Source organism: Pagrus major, chromosome 10, assembly GCF_040436345.1.
Source record: "Pagrus major chromosome 10, Pma_NU_1.0".
Taxonomy (NCBI): Eukaryota; Metazoa; Chordata; class Actinopteri; order Spariformes; family Sparidae; genus Pagrus; species Pagrus major.
In genome coordinates this window covers 1,465,480-1,487,818 of record NC_133224.1, presented here as the reverse complement: position 1 = coordinate 1,487,818, position 22,339 = coordinate 1,465,480, and the positions used below count along the sequence as shown (strand labels likewise).

The following is a 22,339-nucleotide window of genomic DNA, read 5'->3' as shown; positions in this document are numbered from 1 at the left end:
TCTACGCCTCCTTCTCTATTTTTGGGCTTCTAAAAACTGTAATCCCCCGTCGCCTTCCTCTCACTCTGTCGTTTCTATTTTCTCTCACATCGTTATCTCCCCTCCGTGTGGAATCTCTTTTCTATTGTCTTCTGGGGAACAAAAGATTGCCTGACAATGATTTTCTCTTCCTTACAGCCTCATCATATTCTTGTCACCTCTCCTCCATCGCCCTCTCCCTTTGCACCTCCCTCAGGCCTTCACACATCAGTGGCGTTCAGATGGGTGGACACTGCATCCTGGGTTTCAAGCACTATCTTCTTCGCCCTCCCTCCTCCTCCCTTCCCTCCTCCTCCGACGGGGTGAATGCTGTCCAGCCGGCCGCTCCTCCCCCTTTCGCCTCCCCTGCGACACTTAAAGACGGCGAGGAAGGCGGCGCGGTAGTTGCGGTTCATCCAGCCATACAGCAGCGGGTTGGCGAAGGTGGAGCACATGGCGACCACGTGGAAGACGGTGTAGAGCAGGCGGTAGTCACGCAAGTCCAGCACCGTGCTGTCGATGTCCGTGGCCAGCTGGAAGGCGTGGAAGGGCAGCCAGCTGACGGCGAACACCACCACCATGGTCACCAGCATCTTGGTGGTTTTGCGGCGCCGGCGGTGGCGCTCAGAGCCGGCACTGCTGTTGCCGACAGTCTCCGCTGGGCCGACGTGGCCACGCAGTTTGGACCAGATGCGGGCGTAGGCGAAGGAGATAATGGACAGAGGCAGGAAGTACTGCAGGATCAACATGGAGATGCTGTAGACGGTGCCGTCTGTGTTTTTACCGGGCCACTTCTCCATACACACCTGCGACACACGACAGGGCGAAAATTATTCAGGTCAAAAGGGTCTTTATTTACCTCAACTGCAGAAGGTACCAGGCCTTTATTTCCTGAAGTTTACTGTTCGATCATATTATAGTACAAATGTAAGTGGAGGAAGACGTTTATGGGTCTTAATGTTAACTGTCTCACTCGGTTAGCTAAATGTATATTAACACTATACAAAAGCCCATTTTTTATAAGAACTTTAAAAATGGAGGACTGGCTGGGTACAGTTTGTGAGGAAACAAGATGAGGAAAAATCCAAATGACACATACAGTATATAATACAGTGTACCAAATGACTTGAGTAGCCGGAGTTGAAGTGATGGAAATAAACACTAAGCTCAGCTGACATGCCCGTTGTTTTTTGCCAGGCCTGTATTTGGGACCAATCCTTATTTATTTGTCCCCGGCCATTATTTAAGGCTCAGCTTTTGACTAGAGGTTCATATTTAAGTAAATAGGGTAAAATCAAGATTTTTTTCCATCAGGAGTTGGTGGAAACAAGAAAATAGAGCTAAAAGTAGATATAGGAGACGGGATGTCAAATTAAACATCTGTGTTTTCTATAGATCCAGGGCAGCTACTAAATGGACCTTGAGATTATTTAAAGAACCAGGTTAGATTTGTTGTTTGTAGAAATGATTTTAGTTTCTTGATGAAGTTAAAATAACATTAAATGGGATTCGTTAAGTTAACATTAAGGTTGATGGACAGTAGGAGATTAGATTGCACTAGAATTGAGTTGATTAGTTTCAGTCAGTGTGTGCTAGTTTAATCTTATCTGTAGCTTGTAATTTTTTAACTTCTGTAGGGATCTGTCTTTTTGTTTTGATTATATCTTAGTTTCATTATTTTGGATTGAGTTCATATCCATTACATTATTGCTGTCTGTCTGATTTTAGTTTGTGTTTGTTTAGTTTTATTAGTTTTTTTATTAGTTTTAATTTAATTCAAGATTTAAATAATTTTCTAGATAAAAAAGAAACGAGAACCAAATAGCTGCAACTAAACACGATAAAACCAATAGTTCCAGGATGAGAGCACATTGAATAAGGATAAGCTGGAGAAAATGAAATCACAATGTGGGCTAACGTGGCTGATGTGTGTTCAGACTGAAATGAATGAAGGTACTTGTACTGGAGTGAAATATGAAACAAATTAGAAAACTGTGACGATGGTATTAAACTTGGATTTACAAGAGGGTAAAGAGTGGAAGGACTGAAGAGAGAAGGAGTGAGCGATGAAAGGAGTGAGTGGAGGACGGGTGGAAGGAGGGGGAGATGAAACAGATGAGGAGGGATGTGAGAGGCAGCGAGGAACGAGCCGGGGATCAAAGAGGTGGAGGATGAGGAGGGAGGCGAGGGCACTGATCTGTACGAGTGTTACAGGTGTGTGTGTGTGTGTGTGTGTGTGTGTGTGTGTGTGTACCGTACCTGTATGGTGTGTCCAGGCTCTAGAGTGAAGGAGTCGTATTCTCTGAAGATGGCCAGAGGGCTGGCGAGCACGGCGCTCATCACCCATGTCAAGGCTATCACCCCAAAACACACATCCTTACGCATCCTTGTCTCCAGGTGGTACACGATGCACCTGAAACACATCACAACAAACACGCACACATGTCTCTGTGAGACAGCTCTACACAGCAGAAGCGATTTAAAGATCTGTGAATGACTGCTGTAGATCAATAATGAGTCGCTTTTAGATGACAGTGGTTGAAGACATATATACCTTCGTGAAAGTAGTGATGCAACAACTGTAAAGCACACATTACATTCTTACATTTGAGATTCCCATAAGTGTTTCATGTGACTCATTTATGTGTTTTTTATTTCGCCATTGTGGTCACATCTTTTGTACAGGAAAAAATGTAACTCCAGAGACTTCGTGGTTCAATATAACTCAAGAAATATGGAGAGAAATGTGCTCAAGTACCCAAAGAAAGAAGAAGAAACAGGTTGTTGATTGGCTTCTGTTTGTATATTTCCAAGATAAAACCATCATTTCCATATGAAGGAAGCCTCGACAGCTTCGTGGTCCTGGTACTCTGTGCTGAAAACATCCATCATGTTTTTTGAAGGAAAGTGAAAAAAGTCTGACTTTTGTGGCCACTGGACAACCAGAGGAAGGGAGGTCAGCGGGTTATGTCTTACTGTTTAAACACCACAAAAGACACCAGAATTGGCCAGCTGGCATTATATTTCCTGACTGTATGCTCAGTAGATATCTGGTGTTAATGGGTCTTTCTGTTTTTCTTGTAGTTTATGAGCTGTAGTTTGCCCAGTAAACACACCACCCTCTTCGGCTGTCTCTAGGCAGGGCGGATGGCAGGCTGGCCTGTCCACTCTTTCTAGAAGAAGACAGATTGGAGGTGAAGTGACCCCAAGAGGAGCAGCAGCAGACCTGGCAGCAGGCTGAAGAGGTCGGTGCCTTTTCCAGGGAAACTATTTTGTTTGCATAATAAAGCCTCTACGCTTGACTCAAATTGTAAACTTATAGTCATACCTTGACCTGATCAACTCAACCAACAATGGCAACCAATCAGAGGTGGAGTGGGGCGGGTCTTGCAAGAAAATGAAGTGGGATTCATAATAATATTTTGATAGTGCTAGATGAAAAGTCTATAGCAAAAAGTAGTTCACTAAAAATTAAAAATATCAATTTTCATGGTGGTGCTAGAGGATCAGCAAAGTCAGCAGAATTTATCCTCTGAGGACCATGAATTTAATGGAGTACAGAGAACTGAAGTCTTGGACTGCATTACTAGCCATCCTGAGAGCCTGCAGCTAGCATGCCTCCTGATAAAAACAAAATCAAATCCAAGTTTTCTGACACAGAAAAACTTTCATTTCACTTTATCCAAAACTCAATAATTGCCTCTTCTGTCTTCCAGAAGTGAAAGTCTTGGCTGCAGCTGAACAACAGTGTTGACAAGAAGAAGCAGTGTTCTCATTACACTGGCTCTCATGTTTCTCCAGTATGTATTAAAGTTAAGATGCAGCTGCAGAGCTGTAAATGACCTGGCAGCACTATGTTGGTTTTTTTTACTACAAACGAGCCAAGTGTGTCCCTGTGGTCTGCTGGCAGCCGTCTTTTGGTTATTATGCAGTTTGGATTAAAAGCTGGTGAAGCTGCTGATAGCTGCTACAGTCCCTGCTGATGTTTAAACCTGTGAGGAGACCCCAAACATGTAACGAGAAGAAGTAGGATTATAACTTTCCTTTCCCTTTTCCAGACATGTCCAGGTGTCTTCATTTGTGGTTTGTTTGTGTTTGAGAGCTTTTTATGTGCAAAGATTTTGTTTTGTATGATGCAACATTGTGATATGAGACTCATTTACACCTTTTCAGAGGGTAATTTTGTGGCGAGAGTGGCCGATACAACATTGTATCAGTATTGTGTCGCAAAGATCTACTGAAAACAGCATGCTAACCAGCTAGGCCGGTCCCGTCCTGGTCCAAAAATCCTGTGTTAGCAGTGTAAACACTAACACTGTCCTGGTACAAGAGCTTCCAGTCTAAACAGCTAGCTGCACAGCTGACTGAGCTAAGTAGCAACGGCAGCTACAGTTAGCCGCAGTTACGCTGCTGATACGCTGCCCGCTTGTTTGTTTTGAGCATGAATTTTACAGGTGGCCGATTCTTATGTATTGCACCTGACTAAAACTAAAATACTTGGGCTCATTTAAAAACCTGCTCATGCTAATGCTAACAAAGCTCTGAGGCTGTATTGTGCTTATGGACTTGGCAGCACATAAACACAGAACTCAGATGCTCAGAACATGAACTATTATTAATAGTTAATAGTTAATTTCATCAGGAACCATCTGCCAAAAAACATCAATTTCAAACAGTGACTGATGCTTTGTACCAGATCTCCATCTGTGGTCCCAGGACAGGTGGAGGCAAAACACACCAACACTTTTGGGGATTTTATTACATCATCTCAAAGGACCAATTAAGTTTTAAAAAAGCAGACTTTGACTTGCGTATATTGAATCTCCACCTCTCAGTTTGGTTAATGAATGTTCCTCTGTTCAAAAGTTCTCAACTCATCTCGAGTCGTTCAGGTCGGCGGGGTCAAACAGGTTGAAATCATGTAAATGAGACGCGTGTACCTCGCAGCACCACCACTCTGAACACCTACACTCACAGAAAACCAAAGCCGAATTGTGCTGTGAGCGGTGCAGCGAGGCCGGCAGAGTGGGCTCCATTTGCATGTGAATCGACGGTGTAATCCTCTTTTCCTGAGAGATGCTGTATTAAGGTGGAAAAAAAAAAGTTAGACTTTGAATTCGTGTCTTTTGGAGGACGGCGGCACAAAACTGTGCGAGCAGGTAGAGACAAACTTTTGACCCTGTTCAACCTCCATCCATCAGTTTTGCCGAAACTAAATGCAATAAAAAGTCTGTCTATACTCAATATAATTACACAGCTCTCCTGAATAATTTACTCCAGGAGATGAAGGGAACATTAAAATCATGACTAATGAAAATCTGGTTTAATATGATCTGTCTGGATATTTCATCATAGAAACAACCAGAAAAACAATTACTTCCTCCACAGCCTGAATTAGTGTATTTCTTCCCTTTTAGTTGTGGCTTTTTTTCCCTACGTCACGATCAATCAATCGATCAATATGAGCTTTCAGTTTTGATCGTCGAGTTCAAAGCCAGTATCAGGACCACCCCTCTGACCGACATCCGTGCATTCAGGAAAACAAAAGTCCTTTGAGAACACTTCAAAGACGACCCAGCTTTAATGAAGAAGACGAGGACGAAGGTTTACTCATGAGGGATCAACTGAACTGATGACATTACCAAAGATCTTTTATTGATTTGTTTGTGAAGAGGGTTCACTCTGGACAGATTTGAGAAACTTTGTAACAAACTGAATTTCTATCTTTTGTTGTTTCTTGCTGAATCACTGAACTCTGGACTCTTTATTCTGGTGAATATTATCTGAACGTGTCCGAAAGCCACCAGGATAAAGTCGAGCTGTTTGAAAATGTAAATGACAGTTGTCGGGGCATGAAACCAATGATTGGTTGATCTTTACTGATCCAGATGTGACAGTCTGACAGTGACATTAGCTGTCAGTGCTGAAAGAAAATTAAATTGAAAATCATATCATGACCTAAACTGTCAAATCAATCGTAGATTTGGGGAATCGTGACGACTCTAATATTGATTGTCACATATACATGATTATATATTTGTCTGTGCGCTGCATCGACCCTGAAGGACACGTGAACCATAACCTCAACTTTGAGAGTCAGCTGGTGACCGACATTGCAAACTATGGAAAAGTTTCAAAGCTGCACATGCTGCGTTTCAGAAACCAAAACCAAGAAACTTACAGAAATTGTATTAATGCAGTGGATTTTGCTACAGTTTTGTGTTGGATATTTAGGAGACCAGTATTTGGGTTTTAAGTGTCCCCAGGAATTCAAAAGATGATCACAAGCTAACTGAGATTAACTAAATCTTGTTAAGGTTATGGTGTTATTTCGGTTACTGCAGGCTCAAGGTACACAATACAAAAAAGCAGTTTTTTGAAGCTCAAAGTGCAGCCTGACATCTTTAAAAGGAGTCTGTTTAGTAGATCTAGTGCTGTAGCTGCTGGTCTGAAATTCAAACATGACCTCCTGATTCTCTAAAACTTACAGACCAAAGAAGATGAAATCAAAAATATATTCAAAATCAATAATATCTCCTTGACTTTGGTTATAAAAAAGCAGAAAAAGAAGAAAGAAGAGGAGGAAGAACAACCCCCCCGTCACCCCCCATCTTTAAGCCCCACCCACCTGTGGCGGTCCAGGGCGATGACGTTGAGCGTCACCGTGGAGACGTGCACGGCGAGCCCCTGGGCATAGGGCAGCATGAAGCAGAGGGTGCTGCCGAACTTCCACTCTCCCTGCAGCGTGTAGACGAGGGTGAAGGGGAGGCACAGCGTGTTGACCAGCAGGTCGGCTGGAGACGAAGGAGGAGACAGGAAGTTCACTCAGGACACGTTCACAAAAATATCAGTCTGACACGTTTAAACATTTAGTATTGGATGCTCGGTTTTGCTGTGACGTCGTCCTAAAGTTTAACTTTTTGACCCTCCACGTCACATTCAGAATAATGTACAAATCCACACAGTGTTTAAGTGTGTGATGGAGTCGAACTGCTGATGCTGCAGGAGGAGGAAGAATCTTTTCATCACGTCTTCTCTTTATCGCCACATCGACTTTTCCATCTCAGCCATGGAGGAAAAGAACAAACCCTGAGGCTCTCTCGAAAGCTGTTTTCATCAATCAAACCTGCTGACCAAACGCTTCACTCATCACTTCATATTTCTGGGCAAACGTCTTGTAAGATTCTTCCGCAGGGAAGTTTTGAAGCTGCAGCTCAGTCAGTTTTCAGTTAATACCAGTTGTGATATTGCTGCTGATTTTTCTCCCGCACCTGCCTGAGTTCATTGGCTGCGTCAGATCAGATCATCAGATCAATCACTCTCATGTCTGTGTGCTAAATCTGAGGCTGGAGCCAGGAGACGGTTAGCCTAGCTTAGCATAAAGACTGAAAACAGGGGGAAAGGGGCAACAAATTCACCACCCAAAACCGCTAAAGTTTACTAATTAATAAAAAAGTCGAAGCCATGTTGGTGGGCATTGTGTATCGCACTATTTCATGGATATAGCCAGCCAAGATTTCCCTGTGTTTCCAGTCTTTATGCTAAGCTAACCAGCTGCTGGATTCAGATACATATTAAGTAGTCCCACACAGCCAAACCTTTTTCTACCGCTGGTTGCACCCGTCCTCACAAAACCTGAGTTTATTAATTCATTCAGTTTAAAACGGAGACGTAAGAGCAGCCAGACTGGCTTCATTTTCCTGGGAGATGTCATGCCGGAGGCAGATGAAGTTTATAGGGAACCAAGCTCAACATGTGCTTTATAATAACACGTTAGAGCAAAAACTTTGTTGCAAGTTTAAAGTGAATCTTCCAACATTTCTCCGGGGATCTTAATTAATTTCCTCTGTCGCAGATAACTGCAGAGGCATCCTGCCGTGTACGTCTCAGCTCAGAGAAGTGACTTTCACACTGGCAACAAGCGAGAGGTGACAAACTGGAGGAGGAGGAGGAGGAGGTGAAGACGAGTCGAACAACCAGCTTCACAAAACTGCAATCTGAACATATGCGCTAACAAGACGATGTGAAATGAAATCATAGAAACTGTCAGAGGAGCATACTGTATCTGTAACCACCGACACCTACACATCCAGCGGCTTCTTGTCTTATATAACCGTTTTGTCTTCTGATCACCCGCGCTCTCTCTTTTCCCTGTTCTTCCGCTTGTTGTCATGTTTGACAAAATGAAATGCATTTGTGTGCGAGTGGCAGCAGATGAAGCCGCCGAGTCATCCGAGGACGGAGTCAAAACAACTGGTGAGCGTCACGTCCGTCCTCAGCCGCGGAGAGAGACGCCATCTGCTCCGAGAGGTCACATGGTCCATGCAATCACATCCACCTCTGAACGTGACGGCGCCAACATCTGCTGCTGCCGCCGAGCATCAGTCAACATCTGTAACTAAACGTCTGTCCTGTTCTCGTAATCTCTCGATCTCCAACGCTGATTCAAACAATTGCTTTGATTGAACTTGTAATTGTTTTTTATCCCATGGCTTTTGCAAAAATGGTCAGATTGAAAGAATGATCACAAAGTTGTGTCATCCATAGAATTTAATCCGATTCAGAACAACTGTTCGAGCAAATAAAAATCAAGTTTTAATCCCAGGACATTTTCCCCAAGGACTTGTCTTTTCAGGCAGAACTGCCTCTCAGGCTGTGTAATCCTGCCAACAACCTCCTCTGAAAACTAAAACCTTTTCACAACCTTGACTCCAACTGTTGAAACATTTTGAAGGTGTCACATTTAGAAGGAGTGAATATTTACAAAAAAGCAACAAAGTTTGAACATTATCTTACAAATCTTGTCTTTGTTTTATATATTTAATAAATGTTTTCATTGCATTCTGTTTTTATTTGTTTCACACGATGAACCTCTCTGGAATCTTATTTTAACACGACCTAACCAAACTACCTCCCAACGTTAACAATCCAAAACTCAAAACATGTGATTTGAGAAATGGATGTTGCACATTTATCACTGCTGACTTGATTGTGGACCCTGCATCTGCAAAATTGCCATCGTAGGGGTAAGTGGAGCCTCACAGTTTTAAAAAATGTATCGCAAATAAACATGATGAACTTGTACATTTAACACAGAAAGACAAGATATGCTCGACATTGTTAGGTCGTGGTTAACAGTTGCATGGTGACTCATGATACGATGATATGTTGTCATCTGTTAAACTGGTGACAGGACACAACTCACAGCAAACAGGGTCAGTTATCAATGTTTGTATCGTCAGTTTTAACACTTGTTAATGTTACCAGAGCCTTAGAAACAAATAAGAAACAAGTTTTCATGACCATGATGTCATCTCAAGGTGATGTCAATGGTCGTGTTCGGAAAACACAGCTCATGGTTTGAGGACAATGACGGAAAACAAACAAAATCTCTTCACATAAAGGCTGATTCCTGCTCTGATTGGACCACCTGCCGCTGTGATTGATCAACTATCAGCGAGAGCAGACCTCCATCGAGACGTGACTATCTGCTACAGGATGGTCCGACCCCGTCTCCTCCTCGACCCTCTGAATCACATCAGATGTTTGGGACGTTTGGGACGAATCATGTTTGACAGAAGCTGCCCCTCGTGCCAAAACTTGGCCTTCTGCCTCCTGTGATGCTTCAGGGCCGAGACGATGGACCACAGAGACAAATCACAAACAGAGAAAGAAACACGAGAGACAAAAGGAGCAAAGACGAGATATGGAGTGACGTGAAGAAGAGGAAACTAAACTGTCAGAACGAGGACGTGAAAAACTAACGGAGATGAAAGAAGCAGTGAGATTGAGAAATAAACGGCAGAAATCTATCGCAGAATGAATTTAATTAAGATTCAATAAATGCTGCAGCATGATGAAGGTGAGCCAGGCAGCAACACTGTCTCCTCGACATTAGGTTCATTTACAACCAAAGCACTCTGTAACTGTGTTTCTGAGGGCGCTGCAATCATCATCATTCATTCAGGGGTTTATGAACAGCAATGTCATTTGTGTTGTCCAATAATGAGACAACTGAAATTGTTCCCATTAAAACGAAAAGACAAACAGAGGCCGACAGAAATAATGAAGGCCAGCGAGCGGCCGAGGCAGTGGAGCGCTCACTCCTCAGTTTATCTGTTTGTTTATCACAAGCTGTCCGCTCGCCTGCACACTCTCCTCTTTTTGTTTCGGGGGAATTGAACCGACAACTTTCTGCCGTTCTGCACCTTTCACATCACATCAGTCACACCGCTGCTCTCTCTTTACCTCTGCTCTGTTCTTTCTCCTGTATTTGATATTTACCCCCCGCATCGCTCGGCTGCTCCTCTCGGCCTGTTAATTCAGTTGGAGATTTATTGGCGGGAGGTCGGTCCGTCAAATTTAGACTAACATCATGTGAAAAGAGGAATCTTTGTTGAGATCATTGGATTTGTAACACCTGGATAGGTGTCAGACATTATCCGTCAACTGAATTGTTGTTTCTGAAACAATCTGGCAATCACGCATTTAATGAAGTACGTGTGATTGCGTGAAGGGGCGTCAAAGTAGGCCGAGTTCTCGTTAAAGCACCATTTTTCCGTTCATTACACAGCTACACCTGTAAGTGTGTGTATGAAACCAACTGCAACTCCACGTCTTCAAGGGAAATTGTTTGAAAGTGTGTCGTTAAATGAGTTTGTCACATCATTTATCAACTGAAATGAAGCTCTTTCTACTTTCCTCACCATTTTTTGTGTGTAATACCTAACGTAACACATAGGTCATTAAGGTGAGATTGTTTGAAAGTGAGTCATGAAACCCAAAATGCACAAGTACCCTCTTGGATGCCATTAATGTAGATTAAACCTGATAAAGGACCCTCTACTGTGGCCCGGTGTGCAAGAAAGCATAATGCGGGGTCCTTTTGGTTGACCTACCCGATGGAAAAGGAAACTGCGTCACTATAAACCCATCACATTTTTCTGAGTTCACCAGATCGACACTTTGTACGAAATGATTCAAGTGTATTGAAACTATAAAACGCAATATGTAAGAATTTTAATGTAAAAACTTAAAAAAATTCATAACGGCTCCTGTGAGTGACTGTCTCATCAGGATCCTCAGCCATCTCAAATATCGGACTCCTCAGGTCATTATACTCCCTCAGTAAACTCAACATAAAAGCCTCCATCGAGCACCAGCAATTTAAAAGATTAGTAAACTTTGTTAAACCCCAGAAGGAACAGTAGTTTGGTCCTCGTGCACAGTGACAAATAAAAGGAGACACAAGTCAGACCGGTCACAGCGGATGACATATAAAAGGCAAAAACACAAAGACTAAAACATGATGCAAAGAGACATTAGTGTGGGTCAAGAACCCGTCCAGCAACCAAATATAAAAAACAATATAAATCATGTGGACCAATAAAAAGGCCTAAAAACGACTTCAAAATCAGAACATATGATAGAAGAAATGCTAAAATATGATGAGTAACTGTTCTCAGTTGTTTTGAGTTGTCGTTCTCTCGCTCGTTCTGTGTTTCTCTCTTTAATAAGGAACATTAAAGTGAAGCGTTTGTCTTTAAAGGAGCAGGTTGTTATTTTCTGCTTCGCTTCCTAAACTCTTTTCATTTCCAGCCGTCTCTCTTCTCTCAGACGCCGCGGCAACTTTTCTCACCTTTAATGCGACGATTAAAGCCCGACAGCAGCGCTCTGATTCACGCTGCCATTCATGCATTAATATTCACTCTCTGGCTCCCAGTTTAGTCTCTTTTGTTGTGATATAAGAATATAAAATATAAATATCTAAATAAGAAAATTTAGACAAAATGGACGGCAACTTCCTCTGTGTTGTAGTCCATCTTCAGATGCCTCTGAACAGGATGTGGTGTGTCCTGCTAGATGGGGATTTGTTAGAGGTCTTACAAGAAAAACTGTGCATCAGGAATAAAAAGATAAGAGACTGCCCAATTTATCATCCTGCAACCCATTAAATTTATCTTGTGACCCCTTGACGTGCTCCTGACTCTGACCTGGACTAGTCGAAATCCAGACTTATTGACTTTTTTTTTTATCTATTAACAATTAAAATCCACCACAGTTAAAACCCCACATTTACAGGGCAACAGAGCAACAATCCTCCAGTAAACCTGCTCGTCATCTCGTCAGTTACATGAATCATTGTTAGAGATCTGAAGAGATAAAACCATCCAGTACTCTGCAAGAAAACACACAACATTATGGAGTTTTTCAGGCTTGAAATGCTTCTTCACAATCGTTATTTTCCACATATGTGAACTCAAAAGACGCAGCTGCGGTGAAGTTTTCTGTGGGAGAGGATACTTGTAGATTTCTGTGTTTTTGCCTCAGTTGGCAAATCTCTTTTAAGTGTGACTCATTAACCTGCGTCCCCACAGACCGGCGCTGAGGACGGGTTAAATTCAAACGACCCCTCGTGCTCCATTTGTTCCCTCGTCTGCAGCCGCCACGAAGTACGAGACACACAAAGTTAACAGAGGAGAAGAAATAAATAATTAGACAGAATGTAAAGTGGCACTTTGTGTGCTTGGTGTGTGTGTGTGTGTGTGTGTGTGTGTGTGTGTGTGTGCGTGTGTGTGTACTAATATCATTATATCGCCTGGAGCGTCGGTTGTTCTTAAAGTGTAAAGAAAATTGGATGCAAAGTAAAACTTACCGCTGGCGATCATTAATAAACACACACACACACACACACACACACACACACACACACACACACACACACACACACACACACACACTGCCTGTGTCCTGGAAAAACATCACTAACTTCTTTTTGCCTTTTAAGTTTTACAAGTTATGGATATAAAGTATTAAGAGTTCAGTTAAAGTTTCAGCAGAGTGAGGAAGTCAATACTCTCCAGCACAACGAGCCCATCGTCCTTCATACAACAGAGATGACTGTAGTCTTTTAAAACCCAGGTTCGACCTTTTGTGTCTAAAATAGTTATGAAGCTGTGTAAAACGTCGCCCTCACTGGGATCCTACATGCAGCGATGTGACAGTCGTGAACAAGACGACTCCTTCAAGACAATACGATGTTTATTGTATGTGCGTCGTTCCATGGAAACTGTCCCTGAAACCCCTGAAAAACACTTCAGAGTTAATTTAAAAACAATTTTTTTATAATAAAACAGGTTATTTGAACTATTACTGCCTCTTGGGTCAGTTATTTAACACTCGTCTCGTCCTCACAGTCGTGTGTAGAAGGAAAGTGCCGTATTTTGAGTTCAAACCATGTTTTTCTACCATTTCAAATGCAACAATGTAAATATAATAATGATAGAAATGACATAAAAAACTAACATTACACATGAATATTACAAAAATATATAATGAAAGTAATTGTCACCTGGAGTCATCGGTGTTACCATGTGACAAACTCCTAATATTATGAAATAAAAATCATTTTACTTCCTGCAGATCTGTGAAGACAGGACACAGTTCAGTCCATCGTCTCTGGTCAGTTTTAAGACATTTTCATATTTATCTCCAGATTTCACATGAAGCTTTTAGTTGACGTCGCTGTTCAGCGTGTGGTTTGATGCCTGGATGCCCTGTGGCAGCCATTTTTGTAAAATGCATTTTTCATGAATATAGTCACTGGTGTTATTTTCCTTATGGGAAACACCAGTTTAAAAAAAATAGATAAAAAGCCATGAAGCTTTCATTCATGTGTATTCATAGAGTCAGTGTTTCTGGAATACTGTGCTCTACCTTTAACACAGTTTATTATATAAAAACACATCTAACTGAAAGTCCTCCATGCCCTTCAGTACAAGGTGAGGTTTTGTTGACTCTAATCTGGGCTTCACTCCTCTATTAAGACAATAAAAACACTGCAGAGTTTGGTTCTGATGACCGGAGCCTCTTTTCTGTCCCTGTCCGTGGTCCTGAAACTCTACACCTACACCTGAGTTCACCCCTCCTCCACCTGTTTCATAACTTAGTTCAACATCACATTTGCCTCCCCTGAAGAGCACGTCTTGATTAAAATGCGTTATTGTTCATCTTCGGCCTGAGGAGCGGAGGTGATTTACGTCCTCCCCCTCACAGCCCTGCTCCACTTCACGCTCCATTACCTCTCATTGTTTACCTGACATTTTTATTAGTTTCGGTGCTCATGTGCTGCTGATTAATTCAGCTCTTTATTTGTTTAGTTGTTTTCATGTAAATTTATGCATTTATTATGTTTATTCATTTTTTACAGTGCACTGCTGTGTTTTTACTGTTCTGAGTGATTTTTTCTCTCTCTGTTTACTTTGCAAAGAGTTTAATTAAAAAGTGAAACTTGTCTTTTTAAAACTGACTTTGGGAGCATCCTGGTGGCAGATGGGATTCAAAACACTTTCACGCTCTTCCCTGTTAGTCTTTGTCTTTCTACTGAAGGCTGAAAATACTCCCCAAAAGCACCGCTAAAGACTTTGAATCGATCTGTTGTTTGAACACCTACAGTCCCTCGAAAACAAAGACGATCCAGGCAGTAAAAGTCTGATTAATTATGCAGCAGCGTGAAGTTTCACATTAGATCATCGTGTGTCACTTCACAGGCGGGGGACTTGTGAACACTCGTCTCATTAGAAATAAATCGAGGCGAGGTGACATCGCCCGCCGTGCGAGGAGGCTGTTACCCTGAGAAGACATTTATCATGCTGCAGCTCTGAACACATGATTGGCTAAGTGCTGGTCGCTGCTCCCGTTGTTGTTTACTGGCTATTTAAATCCAGTTTGATGTTTGGAGCCAGAGTTGAGATATTCTGCAGCTCATTATGAACATGTGAAGCTCTGCAGGCTGTCATAAATACACAGTTAAAGCCTTTATACTGAAGGTGCTGAGAGAACAGGCTCACAGCCCCGTGACGCTGTTGGCAGCTGAAGCTAATTTGTTTCTTTCACTCTGTCTCCATTTTGGCCTTTTAGTGCCGGTAGCTGTTGGAGCTGCGCCGATGTGTTGGTGGACTCATATTGTATTTTAAGGACTGTTTTAGTTCATCACGATGCAGTTTTAAACTTTCTTAGGTTACAGCAAGGAATCTATGTTTGTCTGTAATTCAGATATCTCCAGAACCGTTAATCCGATCTACTTCACACTTGGCAGGTTTTGTTGCTGAGGACGAAAGAGAGTGCAGTGTTGATTTGGTGCAATTTGGACAATTAACACATTCGATATTGATAAAGTTTTAATAAACACCGCTACAAAAATAAAAATCCTAACCATTTTTGAAGTCGGGCAGTGTCACAAACACAAGGAGAAACTCCACAGATTTCCATCTCTCTAATCTCAAACATGCACACATGGCAAGATTTTAAAATAATGGCACTTGACACAAGACAGAGTCTGATTCCTGTCACGTGATCGCATGGGGAAGCAGACATAAACAAACTTGCTGTAGTAATGCGTCGAAGCAGAAGGCTAAACGAGTCTGGATGAGTGTGAAGACGCAAGCGACTCGGGTTTCCTTTTCTTCAGAGAGAACTGGAGGTGAGATTTTAAGTTTCTGTCAACAGTAGTATGCTAGCTAATGTTAGCCTCAGGGGCTAGAATGTTTGCCGTTGTTTGACAGCACCACCTCGGAAAGTACCGATGTAATCATATTAAAAATTGTAAATGTCAAACATGTTTGATATTATCAGGGTGGGCCCTCACATTACCAGATGATCTACGACCAACACAGGAAATTTTACAAACACAGACAAGATTTTCAGCCAAAACAATCCCAAATTAAAATAATTCCTGCCAATCTAATATATTTATAAAATGACTGACACAGGGGATGAGCTTTGCATATATTTCTTTACAATAATGTCTAATTCAGACAACCTACTAAGATTAAAAGGTGCATTGTTTTTTCCTGTACTTTTGTGAATATACTATTAATTATTAAACAAAGAGGAGAGACACAGGAAATGTAACATTTGTAACACCGTTTGGCAAAACCAACGATTTAAAATGTAAATTGTTCTTTTATAAATCTGACCAGCGTAATCAAATATGTGCAAAAATCCTTTTATTATGTAATTATATTAAAAAATGAGTATATTGATATGATAATGATGCTAATTCCTTCTGCTAATCCTATTTCCATTTCCGTCAGATTAAAATTCACGTCCACGATAGCATCACTTCCAAGAGCTGCTGAACATGTAGTGTTCAGAACAAGAACAGCCTTTATGGTGTAGATATTCTGAGCAGTATTATAAAAGTATAATAAAAACTGATCAGGAAATGTAGAGGAAATCAAAGTCTCTTCTGATCTTTTCTCTTGATCTGACTCACATTAAAATTGTATTCAGCTCACAAATAAATGATTAATTCTGCTTTTCTGGTGTACATATAGCATCTGTACTCGACCAAAATACTCCGCTGTGCCTCTGGGAGTTCCTCCAGAAAGGTCTTTAAATGTTTCCACTATGTCTTCTGTTTCACCAATACAATCACAATCACATGTGATATTTACATCTCAGCAGCAACAACGTAACACGTGAACGTCAAACAAATGAACAATAAATATTCGATTCATCTCTTTGTCCGTCTCTCACACAGCAGCAGACAAATCCCAGACATCACAGAGACGCGGCATATAACAGCTGACACATGTCTGAGTCATCACCACGGGCGACCTACAGAGGGCACACACACACGCACACACACACACACACACACACACACAGCTGTGTGCTGTTTCTAATTTGATGCTGTCACAGTGTTCAGAGGCAGGAAATCTTCCCTGACATCCACAGACGATGACCTGTTTGTGTATCCATGTGTGTGCAAACATACCAACAGCCAGGTTGGCGATGAAGAAGTTGGTGACGGTGCGGAGCGTCTTGAAGCGGTAGATGACGTAGATGACCAGAGAATTACCCAGAACCCCCAGCACGATGATGGTGCTGTAGGCCAGGATCAACACCACCTGCAGACATCAGCAGACAGCTGTCAGCAGCTCACAGACACACAGAGAAGTTATCGTTTTTAACTTAACAAGTGACGACAGCTGTAGTGGAGGACAGGTCTTTATTTGAGACAGGCTACAATTACAGATACTACATTTTTAATTTCCTGTTTTATATTGTGGATGACTAGTTCACTGTCTTAGATGACACACTCAGTGAAGACTTAGTTGAGTGTGTCATTAGCTGAGTTGCTAATTAGCACTGAACACAAAGAATAGCTGAAGCTAAAGGAATCTAATTTTAGCGGGCAATTAGTCATAAATAAATACTGGAAAAGTGCAGATTTAGGTGTAATGATGGCACTAGAGGATTTAGGATTGGTTCTAACCAAGCCTTTTAGTTGGCTTTTATTGCCGAGAAGGCTTTTATTGAGAAATACTATTAAGAAATGTTGAGTTTCATTAACAGTTGCTTGACATCAAGAAAGTATCTAGGTTTATTTTTTCTTTGAATATTGCCAAAATGACCAAAATGTTAAGTCTAATCTATTATTACATGCAATATGTAACATAAATATTAATGTAGGTTTCCATGACTATAGCAGTCCATCAAAGTGCTACATACTGCTGACATCCCACAGGTAAGTGGGTGGTAAAAGATCGTGTCAACAGAAATAATGCTATGGAAATGTCATGCACACCATACCATATAAACACAAAGACTATGATACATTAGTGCCCCTAAATTTTCTGCAAACATCAAGCGAACTCATCACATCATGAATTGCATTAGCTTTAATGTATTAGCAGTGTTTTATATTCAGTTCACAGGAGAATATGAAACCTCTACCTGAACACTCAGCAGTCTGATGGGGTCCTCAGGGAAATTCACCCCCTCAAACACCAACGTGGGCAGTGCCGGCGGGTTAGCGCTGGCACGTAGGTCATAGTCTTGGTAACCAAGGCTGCCGGGGTCACCGTCAGGCAGGGGGAAGAGGTCCTGTGTGGCGTTGCCTGCGCTGACGGCGTCCATGTCCGATCACACGTGTTCAGCCAGCAGCGGCATTTTACACATACACACACACACACTCACACACACTCACACACACATAGCCTGTAGAACGACAAAGACACATGGACACAAGGGTTCATGAGAAGGAGGTAGTAGGCTTCACTCTTTGAGATAAACTTCAGCTCCCTTTAAAGCTGCATTAACAGATTTTTAGTCACATGTAGAAATTCTAACCCACATGTTATAAAAAGCAAATTGTGTCTGGACATATGCATTTCACGTGTAAAATTTCACATGCAATTGTTTTAAAAAATATATATATATGTTCATTCACACGTGTGAAACATGAAAATTCTTGTGTGATTTTGTGATTTTCACATATGAAAAGGTAAATTATTATTATCAGAGTAACCCCACAACATGCTGACAAATACACCACACTATCAAATTATGACCTTGTAAAGTTGTAATAACAAACATGTTAGAAAGCAGTTTTCTATTTACCAGTGTTGTAAAACGTGTATTAAAAGTCATACTTGCATAAAAGTAAAGATATCTTGTCAAAATATCACTTTGGGAAAAGCTAAAACTGATGTTAGATGCAAAGTAAAAGTAAATCATAGATATATTTACATGCATACTTTATCATATGGATTGATTGATTGATTATCAGATACAATATTCAGCATTTTTCTGATTACTGTAATCTGTTTCTTTCAACCAATTGCAAATAAAATAAAAATAATTTTAAATTGCACAACAACACATTTTTACAATATTTGCCTCCAAACTGTGGTGGAGTGGAAGTATAAAGTAGCAGAAAATGGAAATATTCAAGTACAGTACAAGTAAATGTGCTTAGTCACATTCAGAGTCCAATATTCCCTTTCTTTTTGCTCTGTTTTTGGTCTCCACCACCTCCTCAGGGAAATATCAGACTCTTTAGCTGCTAAAAGTTGCACTACGTAAACCAGCTGGTCTCTAATTTTGGCGACTACAGAATAATTTTGCCAGGAAGAACATCGTTGTACATGTCAAGTGTGACTTGTTTCAGAACTTCTACAAACCTTTTGGAGACTTTGTTTCTATGTAAACAAACAGCAGATTACAAGGCATAATCGGGCTAAAGCAGGAAGTTGTGTTATGTGGGGCTGATTGCTCTAAATCTGCAGTGTATTGTTTTCGCCTCCATGCTGAACAAAGATGGAGTTTTTGCTCTCCCTCATATTGTTTCACTCACAAATCAGGTACAATTTTGGCTTTACAGCTGATAATCCCCAACAGCAGCATGTTCTTCTTTCCCCGTCCTTTTCTGAACTCACCTGAAACACTTTGTTTCAAAGAGGTTTTTTGCAGCCAAATAATGAGGTCACTCAATCAGAAATGTCCTGGGTTATTCTCACCCTTAATCTGCAATGAAACCTGGATTATGAGTATAAATGAGATCAGATTACTGCTGAGAGTAGATCATCAGATAATCTCCAATGCCTGTAAGCACACCCGATATCTCTGGATGACATTTCATTGACAAACCAGGGGCTGCTGGTGGCTTTGTGTTGTAGATTATTGGCTAAACAATAGACGTGATTAACTGAGGATAATCACAAATGTTTCTTGTTTCTACACGACTAAAATGAGATAAAATAATAGATTTGTTTGGTGTCAGAGGAAAAATAAACTTGCCCGCTCTCCAAAAGAAAAACTGACCAACTTAGTTCACATTAATTAAGATGTTACATCAGTGGTACACTAATAACTCGATAATATACAAATATGACTTAGACAAGTGTCACAATTTAGAAATAGAGTAAACAGTAACTAACAGGATAAGATAACTAATGTGGATGTCCCCAGACTCCCTTAAAAAATGTCTCAATTTAGTGAGTTGTTGAGTTCGGAGAAACTTTATAAACTTTGTGAAACGCTGTCTCTGACTAATTCTTCATTATTTGGGCCATATTGTACATGTAGTTCTTTCTTTGTGCAAAAAAATCATCTTCGCATGTCCCAGTTCTGTTTATTTGCATATACAGCGGGGAGAGTGAGAGCGGCTCTCAAGTGGCCATTCAAGAGGCATGTATAAACAGCCTCATAGTTTATAATAATGCAGACAGACATTTCATAGAGGAAACAAGCATATATAATGCAAATCTGCCTGTTTGTCATTGTTAACAGAGACTCCTCGCTGCAGCCGCCTCAGCCCCCCTTCCTCCTGCAGCCATTTTGTTATTGTGGTATTTTTGAACAGCCGAAAGAGGACGGTCTGTTTTTTCAAACGTAAAAGTTACAGCCTAGTATGTCGTCCTCAAGACACACAACTTTGGTGAAGTCTGAATAGTTTGGACACCAACAATCATTGGAGAATTTCAAAGAGGCAACAGCCAAGATCTTTTGTTGCCAACTCGCATAATAAACTTAAATTAGCTTCAGCAGAGTACATTTGAATGCAGCAGATGTCATCGGAGTTGGTTTAATAAGCGGTCAACAACCTCCTACAGCTTAAGACAATGTGATTTATGCAGCCCACGTGATGCCAAGGAGCAGATGGTGGTTGCACTGGGCAGCTCCCAGTGGCCTCCCTTCCTCAGGCTGCAAATATTCATACAGGAACTAAGAGAAAACCTGGTGTTGGCTTAGATCGATTCAGACCATTCGGGTGAAGTGAAGGTTTGTCTCAGCTGCCAAAAGTATCCTTGTACTACTCGTCTTTTTGATATTTGTCACCATAAACTACAGACATGGTGCAACAACAATCACCTGAAGCTCATCATCAGCAGATGATGGCCCACTGCTGCAACTCTCAGATGACAGGGCAACACCTCGGGATGTGTCCAGTTCTCATAATACATATATCCAGCTGTAGACTCACACTTGAAGTCTGTGGTTCACAGTTTGGAGAATGTCACACCAGCTGTGTCGTAGCTCCTTCACACACACGCACACACACACACACACACACACACACACACACACACACACACACACACACACACACACACACACACACACACACACAGCTGTGAGCTCTCTGTTTCACAGCTCTGTGATGCAGCCAGTCGACTGGCCTCAGGGGAAACTTCAACACACGCACACACACTCAGATATTACACAGGAATACTGACAGGGAAACACACAAACACAGACGGAGAAACAAACGCACTCACAAACAATCCAACTGCAATCTCTAAGTCACACACTCCAGTGAGCTGATTCACTGAGCAAGATGCCCGAGGCGTTCAGCTCCCTGCTGCTCTCGCTCGCTGCTGACACGGTCAGTGACGGTGCCGACAGAAGAGACACAACGCAGCCAGACAGTGTTCTGCACACTCACCTCACAAAAGGTCTCAGGTCTTAGTCGGCACCATCTTTTCCACTTTTACACCTCCATAAACAGACAGAGGCAACAGAAATATGAAACTACTATTCAAACATAAACCTCTTCAACACGGCATCAAGATTAGGCTCAAGTAGGACTTAAACATAACTACAAAAGACATTTCCTACAGAAAATGCAGAAACTGTCTTGCATTGCAATGCTGACCAGTCAGGACTCAAACAGTCAAACCTTCAGACCTCAAAAAGTGTGTGGATTTACACTATATGTGCTGACCATTCTGCCACTGTGCAGCACAGCAGGAATACAATCACAGTCACTGTTGTAAAGATCTTGATAGTGACACACCAAGTGCGCTTCATGCTCTAACCAGTCAGCCACTGTGCAGCACAGCAAAATCTGTGTTTACGTCAACGCTTGTGATTAAAGGTTGAATAAAGTCATAATGTAGGAAGGATGTGGGACATTTCACACGTATCTATACCTGGTAGAGTTTGTCAGACTGACAAAGAGTCTGACAAATGTTCCTTCAGGAAAAGAGTTCCAGCCCCAGCAGAACATGTTGTGGACTGTACTGTAATCAGACACTGCCACAGGGGCGATCAATCATCCACTCAACCATGTGTATGCATGTGGGTATTGAAGTTGTAGTAGCCGCAGCAGCAGAAGCAGCAGCAGTAGTAGTGGTAGAAGTAGTAAAGGCTGTAGTAGAAGTAGTAATAGTTGTAAAAAAAGGCAGTAGTGGTAGTAGTAGCAGAAGTAGCTTTTCAATAAAGGTTGTAGAGCCAGGATTAGAACCATCAACCTGTGGTCATGTGTCTCCCAATCGGTGTTTACGGTAAAACTTTGGTGAAAACATTTTAAACAGTGAAAGAAGTAGAAATAAATAAGAACATATGAAATCAGCATCATAATAATAGAGAAGAGAATATCTGCAGTCTGCTAATGAAGAGTTCCAGTACAACACTCTGAGATAATAACAGGGGAAAGAGTTGTTTATGTTCACAGACCGATGCTGCTGCAAACCACCAGCGTGAGTTTAAAATTAATAAGAACCGATGCTGAAAAAATTAACATCAAAGT

General features: G+C 41.5%; 1 protein-coding gene across 1 annotated transcript; it reads right to left on the bottom strand.

Annotated features, from left to right (window-relative positions):
• Positions 1 to 239: 239 nt before the first annotated feature.
• On the bottom strand, positions 240 to 17,943 carry npy2rl (neuropeptide Y receptor Y2, like). Its single transcript, XM_073475379.1, has 5 exons — positions 17,761 to 17,943; positions 16,799 to 16,931; positions 6,647 to 6,812; positions 2,278 to 2,431; positions 240 to 824 (listed from the first exon to the last, which is right to left on the bottom strand). The coding sequence occupies exons 1-5, from the start codon at positions 17,941 to 17,943 to the stop codon at positions 240 to 242; spliced, it is 1,221 nt and encodes a 406-aa protein (XP_073331480.1).
• Between the last annotated feature and the right edge of the window lie 4,396 nt (positions 17,944 to 22,339).

Coding starts and splice junctions, on each gene's coding strand:
- npy2rl (XM_073475379.1), bottom strand. CDS start 17,943: ATGGACGCCGTCAGCGCAGGCAACGCCACACAGGACCTCTTCCCCCTG. Junction 16,932..17,760: donor TCAGACTGCTGAGTGTTCAG/GTAGAGGTTTCA, acceptor TGATGTCTGCAG/GTGGTGTTGATCCTGGCCTA. Junction 2,432..6,646: donor ATCGCCCTGGACCGCCACAG/GTGGGTGGGGCT, acceptor GATGTGTTTCAG/GTGCATCGTGTACCACCTGG.